Here is an 8,649-nt window from a genome sequence, read left to right on the forward strand (position 1 = left end):
GCAACCAAGGGGAAGATGTCGATGGGAACGAAGGAAGAAATGCCGGTGGGTCTGGCGGACTTCCAGAACAACGGGCTGTCCCGCTCAAGCCAGAAAAAGGCGGTCCCCTGAATCCATTGCCCTCGTCGACATTTTCGACGCAGCCGTCTGCGCTTCTCTCGACGACGCCGTCTGCGCTTCTCTCGGCGATGCCGTCTGCGCTTCTCTCGACGATGCCGTCTGCGCTACCCACGGCGGTTCCATCTGCACTTCACTCGACGTTGCCGTCTGCTCTACCCTCGACGATGCCGTCTGCGCGCCCCCTCGACGTTGCCGTCTGCGCACCCTTCGACGTTGCCGTCTGCGCTTCCCTCAACGTTGCCGTCTGCGCGTCCCTCGACGTTGCCGTCTGCGCTCCCCTCGAAAGTGCCGTCTACGCTTCCCTCGAGGGTGCCGTCTGCGCCCCCCTCGAGGGTGCCGTCTGCGCCCCCCTCGAGGGTGCCCTCTGCGCTCCCTTCGATGACGCCGTCTGCGCTTCCTTCGACGGTGCCATCTGTGCCCTTTTCGACGAGAAGGATCCCTTCAAGAACTTCACGTAAATTGACGACCCTCGCACCCACAACACAACCGAGTGAGTGCGATACTTAGAGTGCAGTCATTAAACGAATATTATCGGGACACCTAAGCCATCTAAACAGTGGAAATGCTTTGGTGCTGCTATAGGTTTCCTTCCTTGCATCTTGAAGTACCTGTGAACACTTTCTATTGTTTTAGGATACAGCTCTCAGGAGCCAGTTCCTGGCTTGAACGGCGTAGCTTTACCTCCGACGTAACCTGTGGGTAGCTAGCTATAGCTATAGCTAACTAGCAGGGGGCCACACTGTCACAGTGAGCACTACGGTAAAGCACCGTGCGACATGTTTTCTTTATCGCACTTGTTGAGCTGAGTAGGAAGAGGAGGGGGTTTAATTTTTTATCGTGAATACCATGCATGTTACTGAAACTATAGCTATAAAATCCTTCCGTTGTGGAGAGGACTGAGCATTCATTAGCCCATTGACAATGTCGCATCCGACACTTTAATTTCCTAATGTCCCCAAAAGTTCTTTGAAGGTTAGAGTAACGCAATAAGGAAAAGTAACATCCAGAACAAGTGGATTCGAACTGCCACTGCTACTCTCTTAGTCTCGTTCCACATAGGTTTCAGTTATAAGTGGAACTTTCAAAAGCGTTCCGCTTATTAAGTGGAACTTTTTTAAAAGTTCCACTTATGAGCGGAGTGTATGTGGAACCAGATTAAGAGCGTAGCATTCAAAAATGAATAGCTGATACAGTGCGCCAAGCAACTATCGTGGAACAGTGGGCCTAATTGCGCTTTCATATTTACTCAGACATCAATATTGGCCCAATAATGAAATTGTGTTGCAATTTTTTCGTTATACAGAAGCAAGCCACTATTGGGCCGATAATTTGTGCACTTTGAGTATCCATTAAATTTCTCCGGACAACTCAAAAGGCAGTGTCCTGCTTTTTGAAGGTACGTTGATTAGGGCGCCTTAGAACTAGCTACGCTGGTAGAAAATGAAATTTAGCCATGGAGACATGTGCCATGTGCTTGAAATCAGTGGAAACAAGTGAACATCCTACACTCGAATGCGATGGTGTTCATCCGGATATTGATGCAGGCACAGTAAAATTCTCCCGCAGGCCCTGTAGTTTAAAGGTAACAATAGTCAGGTGAATAAACCTGCAGTTTAATTTGAAGGAACAAAACCGTCTCGAAATCTGCGCATAGAATATTCAAAAGAAAACAAAAACAATGAATCTCTCGTTAGACAGGCACCTTGCGCATTCTAAAAACATTCTCTCAAAATGCCTCAGCACAGCAGGGTCATGCGGCAGGAGGCATCAAATGAGCGGAAGAGCGAAATGCTTTCGCAATTTCAGCTTTTAAGCAGTCTTATAGCAATCCGGCAAATGTTCTTTCGTCTGGATGCCAGTGTCCACCGAGAATTGTGACAAATACTGAGCCTTGATTTTGCTTCCATATTAATCGTTTTACATTTGTTTACGATTGTTTGTTTTGATTACTAGAACCTCATTGTGACATTCAGCACCAACGCGAATATTTTGGCATTTTTTGGTATTTTTTATGGCCGAATTGAATTAGCCATCCTCTTGTAATGTGGAAAGAGAAAATGCACCCATTGGGTGTATTCCTACATTAGAGCTGGGTGAACTTCGTGAGGAGCGAAGCGCAATGTTGTAAGCAAAGAAATATGAAAAGCATGCCATGCTCGCCGGAAATTTTAAAACTTACGAATTCAGAAATCTTAACATCATTACTTAAAAAGTGTGCTTGAAATTGAAGCAGGATCAAACGCATGTCAAATAAAAACATTTTAGAGAAACAGTGGCTCTCAACAGACGCAAAGAAAAGAACGGACTTCCTTTTGACGTGCATAAAAAGAGAGCCAACCGACACTAACACAAAGGAAATAATATGGGGTATTTTGCTAATCCATTTAGGTAATAATTAAACTGGAAATAATTATAGTCTCCACATGCATCCGAACCCAAATCCCCGGAATTACGAGTCCGCCAGTGCCATTCTCCCCCTCATAGGCGGACATAGAACGTGCTGTGTTGCCGCAAGTGTCTAGTAGAATTCTGTATGACATTCGCGGTACCGCAGCATTTTATACGTGGCACTCGCGGTAACACAGAACGTTGTACCCAACGTGCAGATTAATAGATTTAACTCTACTTAAACCACGTTATAACGAGCTAAAGCTCTGTCATACTTTGATTTTTCAATGTCTCTTGAGTCTTGGCGGGCTTCCGCACATGGCACGCCTCGTGATTGCGTACCAATCTGGCTTCTCGATATTCGCTTCTCTCAACAACCTTTCTAGCAGATGTATACAATGTGCTCAGCCGTGATATCGGACATCACACGAACGCCTTTGCGTGTCGCATTTGTGTGGGCTAGGCAAGTATATATATATATATATATATATATATATATATATATATATATATATATATATATGGCGGCTTCACGTGACCTAGCGTGGCTTTTAGGGTGGACGCCATCTTGGGTGGCTGGGTCGAAACATGGTGAACACTGCTTCGGACCTACAGAAATTCTAACTCAAGCCCTTGCTGGTTACGTGATAGACTCGGCCAAATCGACATGAAATCGCCAGACGTGAGAAGAGCCAACGCTTTTAAGATCCTCATGTGGTCGAAATTATTCCGCAACCCAGCACTACCGCTCCTCCTGTGTTCCCTTAAGGCACAGTTCAGGTGTCCACGCCACTCATTTCCTATGTATAACCATAGATGGCCTACATTGTTAGTCATGGAATGTGTGTTTTGACTTTTGCCTGGTTTCAAGGTCATAAATTCAGAGGCAGGCTAAACTCTGGCTTTTGCATGAAGCAGTGGAGCTTTCAGTATAAAGAACAGGTCGCGGTAATGCGTTACTCTAACCCGTCCGACCCGAGCTATTAGAGAGATTTAGCTTACCGTGATCCGCGATCCGCCACCGTGGCCCGCTACCCTGCGGGGGCGGGGCGCACAAGCTGATTGGTCCCGACGCGGCAGGTCTATGTGCAGACATCCAGTATGTGGCGCCATCTATCGGCGTCAAGGGTTCTGGGCATGCGAAGTGGAACGCGCGGTGGCGGATCACGGTAGCGGATCGCGGATCACGGTAAGCTAAAACTCTCTATTTAAACACGCCCACTGGTAGGCGCCTCCGGATTCCCAGTCCACATCAGCCGGCGTTGGTGGCGGAGAGCGCGCTATGGTGCTGTCCGAGTCAGCTTGGAGGGGTTGAGGTGCACTATTACCGCTACAGCTTTAAAGGCTGTTTTCCCCAGAAACTTCGCTGTTGCATTGACGTCGGTACTGTGAGCGAAAAAACACGACCATGCCCCTAGAAGACTGTAATTGGCAGATGACATAGCGGCAGGAGATGCGATGAGATTCTAACCCGAGACACCCCGCTATTCCTTTAATGCAGGCACGATCGTGCAACTTGGATTAGAGCAAGGCTATATTATGTATCTGGTCATGAGGTCATTCACATAATTTTGTCGCTTACGACTATGCTGAGGAGTGTGTGTGGGATAACGGGCTAGAGATAAGATATTAGTGGTATTAACTAGTACGAGCGCGATCCGGGAACTACAAGAAGAGTCCTCTGACGACCCACTTATGGTGTACCGTTTTACGCCTAAAGTCAGAGCTAAAGTGTCGGCTAATTCTAAACACGATCACTCACCCCTAAAGTCTATGCAGAGCTTCAAACCCTTACTCGAATACAGACAAATATCATCTTCACGAATTTTGCACTAGGGTATGAATACAAACTTCTTTTCGAAGTCGCTTCAAGAGATATTCCTGTCACATGCCTGCTTTTTCGTCGCATTTGCACATTGAGCGCGCAGCTAAGATCTTTACATCTTACGTAAATGACCTTCCCTACATTCTTGTTTCTCTCGCGCCCAGCACCGAGCCGACCGAAAGGAGGTATCCCGTTTATCTGCACCATCAGCTTGAGCGGCTCCTGGGACCAGCTCCAAGACGGCCTGTGCGACGTAGTCTTTTACGACTCTCTCTACCAGCCACAAACCAGCAAACTTCCTTTGGACATGCAGAGCCCGCCGGGGCAATTTGTGCTCAGAGCAGCGCATATGATGCACACACAGTTCGGCATTTCTTTCGCTATCGAGTAAGCGGAGCTGCTGCACCTTGCGCTAGCGACATATCTCTGCACTTTCAAGAGCAGCCCTTCTTCCGACGTAGTGACAGCAGTGCAAAAGCGGCAATAGCGGAACGTGAACGACAAATGTCTTCTCTTGCTTGGCGTGCCCATACAACATCACATGTAGCATAGTCAGACTTCGCCTCAATCCTAGGTCTTACGCAAGAGCAGCTAGCCAGTCGGAAAAATTACAGAAAATTTTCTGATGTTACGACAGAATTTCTGTGCGGTTTTTGGGGAAACCTGTTGTGACAACAGAACATTCTGTGGTAACATCAGAAATCTCTGTAGTTACAGCAGAAAAGTGCAACAGAACTACAGACAACACAAATATAATACATAAAAACTACAGAAAAGTACTACAGAATTACAGAAAACTTTGATGGTTACGAAAGAACTACAGGATATTTTGTCGTATTTTTGACACTGTTCTGTAGTTTTTTTACACTCGGCTTTATGGAAAACTCTCTAACAGTGAGGCACGTGGTGAGATGTTGCAAGATAATGTTATGACCATGCCCGGGAGGACATTGTGCGTTTTCTGTACGCAACGAAAACTATATTCAGTAGCCCTTCCTGAGGCTGAAGCAATTTGTTCGAAATGCCATTTAAAATTAATGGACACGTGTTATTGAATGTGGCTTTGAGGCAGCTATAAAAATTTTGTAAGAGATTTTAATGAACATTTTGACAGAAATGATCTCACTTTGAAATGCGTACCGTTAGCTTGATTCTGAAGTATCTCTTGCCCATAAAATAATGATTTAGCTGCGTTATTGAAAATATCAGCAAAACAATAGAAGCCTGCCGGAGGAGAACCCACGGAAATATTAATTATAGTGCACCGTTTTATAATATGTGAAATATATTTCTTGGTATTGTTTTGATTTGCCTATCTGGTGTGTGATGTAGAAACATTGTGGAAATGTTTGAAGAGAGTTTAGCTCAGAGCGTAGGTGTTATGTAGAATCCAGAAAAGCATACTGCGGGTCGCTGGGTCGTGCTTTTGAGTGGTAATTCAAGGAAACGAAATGGTTTTCACCTCTATGAACGTCGCAAGTTGAGCTTGCTTCCTTTTATGATGAAAGCTTAATGAAGGAGAAGAAATTAATCAAAAGCAGCGAAAAGAACAAGGTAGAAAGAATAAACAGCACCAATAGGAGTGCAACGTGGAGTAGTGACACGAAGGAATCGGAAATAATGCAATACTGGCAAACAACGGCTAATGATGAGACTGTTTCTTTCCTCGGGAAATCTTAACAGCTATGACTGTGTGCCAAGAACCCCCCCCCCCCTCCCCCCCTTCCCTCGTCGCCACAATATGCAGAGGTTACTTCCCCACCTTGTGTTTCTCACCTTAAGCTATTTTGTATGCAATATTTTTTATCCTTGCTACTAGCTTTTTATTAAAAGCCTGCTTCTCGTTCACTCTGAAGCTTCTAAACTGAGAACGACACTAAATTGAAAGCTCGCTGAAACTGCGAAAGCAGCCCATGGAACCGAGTTTCTGAGCCACTGTACTGCAGGAAACCTGGATGTTGAAGTGGTGCTAGAAGTCGGCAGCCTCTTGGAAAACAAAATAAGAGCCTTTTACTAACGGGAAGGTGTGATAAAGAGTGAGCTAAATAACGACATATATAATAGTGGACTCAAACATTCAGAAAGGATGGAACACCGCGGTGTAATGCGTTTTGCGAAATATCGCATGTAGCCAAAAGGAGCTATTTAAACTGAGAAATAAAAATTATTGTGGAAACATCAAATGGGCTACCACTGTCAGTGCGATGGTACGTTGGGGGTTAGTTGTATAGCAAAAATATATATATATATATATATATTGTTTATGAAATGGAGTCGTCGCTGAAGTATAGGCTGTTGTACTCCAGTGTGCATTGAAATCGTCGAGCTGAACCACTTGATTCCGCGAGTTTACCTTCGTCCCAGTAGGCGTTCGCAGCCCGCCATACTATCGAGGCGCGAGCCTATGAAAAAGGGCGAGTTTAATGCCGAGCACAGTCGCATAATAGATGCCACTTATGCAAGGAATAATTGCCTGCACGATCAGTCCCGATGTTCTGCATCTGTGCTAGTTTAAGAGAACAACAATCTGCGCCTCCGCGCATGGCTAACCTCTTCACTGATCTCCAGCCACTGCGAGGTCTTATTCACCAGAAATAACGTCACTTTTATAGAAGTGAAAGTGTCAAACTAGCTAGCTTTGTCTTATGCAGCTAAATATATGGATTTAACACTTAAAGTTGAATTTTAGGAGGCGGAGCAGATATCTACAAAAGTGCAAGGTATGCGCCTTTTCGTTTTCTCGGACTGCTTTAAGGCATCTGTCAGGCTTCGTGCATAATTATTGTACAGACGTGCTTAGCTTTGATGTTGCCATTGTTTTTTCTAAAGAAATAATTTTGTAGAAGAAGGCGCGTAATTTTTGGGCTACAACGCTCGGCAAATAGGAATCGGCTACCCTTGTGACAGTGCGGACTTAACCTGTCAGTACGTCGTCCTATTTCCCAGTGCTTATGCAAACGTACTACCGTTCTTCAGATCACCGGACCTGCATAGGGAATTCACGAGGGGTAATTTTGACGCTGGCCTGGACCAACTCTGGCGGCACAATATATCGCACCTTGGTTTTCTCAATGCGTTCCTCCAGTACACCTCTGGGAACCACATAAGAAGGGCGCTGTACATATTGCAGGTAATCAACACAGCGTCACCTTCATTCCCATCTTTGTATAAGGCGGACAATGATGAAATGTGTTGTCGTTCTGTGGATTTCTCCTTGCTTGTAGTGGGTGCCATATCTCGTGCGCACTGCACGCCGATAAGGCTCCACGATAATTTCTTATCCTTCCTTTTCCATTAAGTCGAAGGAATGAAGCTGGTTCCACATACGCGTTAAAAACGTTCCAGTTATAAGTAGAACTTCCTCTTTTATAATTGGAAGTTCCACTTATAACCGAAACTTTTTGACGCGTATATATGGAACCAGATTAACAGTGTACTTTGCCCTGAGCGACAAACCTGGCGCGAGCCAGTAGCACCATATCCATTTCCTTTCTTTAAATTGATTTCCATTCTAGTTATAATAAGTTTAGGCAAGGCGCCCTTGCAAACTGTAAGCAGATTGCAGCCCATAAATCATTAACTAGCTGCTGTAGCGAAAAACAAAAACCCTGCATGATAATTTCTAGGGCGCGCATGGACAAAATAGAATATATGAAAGCATATGGAGTTCAACTATCAATTTCCACCTGTGATCAGAACCTCTTTCTTTCAAAATTAGGTTTTTCTCTTCACTAATTCGTCAAATATACCTTGTCAGCGGTGTTGATTTGCAACAGCAATTGATGCGGACTCCATACAGCCTCCATAATCGGCCGAAGTACGTAGAGGAGGCATTTGGTTTGCAAGCAAACGAATCGCGATGACCACTCAATGCGCGTGGATTGTTGTAATTTTTGTTGCAATGCACCAGCGTTCTACTGTCGATGTTACCTGTGGAGAGACATTTTCACAGCTGGGCTTATTTGTATAAAAAAATGAGTAAAGCGGTTCGTGGTGCGAGCTCGAAGTGGAGAGATAAGCTTCTGTTGAGCTGTATGGACTTAAAAACGATGCTTGAGTCGAACGGGAGTGGTATAAGGGAATGGTGCTATGGAATGTTTCATACTAAGATGGTCTCGCACATTTGCGGCTGTACTGATGTTCAGGCAAATGAACATTATTCATAAAAAAGAGGCTAATAGAAATGAATGCGAGTAATAAGTAGTTTTGTGCCAGTTCACTAGGGATGAATAAGTTATCTAAAGTGGTGTCCGACAAGGCAGGTGTAGATTCTAACATCGGTCACATAAGTGGTTATAAGCTGCTAATTTAACGTG

The 8,649-nt window shown here is 44.9% G+C and overlaps 1 protein-coding gene across 1 annotated transcript in view; it reads left to right on the forward strand.

The window, feature by feature from the left end:
* The first annotated feature begins 212 nt into the window (after nucleotides 1-212).
* The window catches only part of LOC146189779 (uncharacterized), a 22,730-nt gene continuing 14,293 nt past the window's right edge, over nucleotides 213-8,649 (forward strand). Inside the window, exons 1-2 of the mRNA XM_084605340.1 lie at nucleotides 213-574; nucleotides 7,310-7,463. Of these exons, the coding sequence (XP_084461466.1) occupies nucleotides 213-574; nucleotides 7,310-7,463 (516 nt within the window). The remainder of the gene's footprint in view (nucleotides 575-7,309; nucleotides 7,464-8,649) is intronic.

This window comes from Amblyomma maculatum, chromosome 5 (genome assembly GCF_055883805.1).
Source record: "Amblyomma maculatum isolate TAMU_Amacu chromosome 5, ASM5588380v1, whole genome shotgun sequence".
NCBI classification, from domain to species: domain Eukaryota; kingdom Metazoa; phylum Arthropoda; class Arachnida; order Ixodida; family Ixodidae; genus Amblyomma; species Amblyomma maculatum.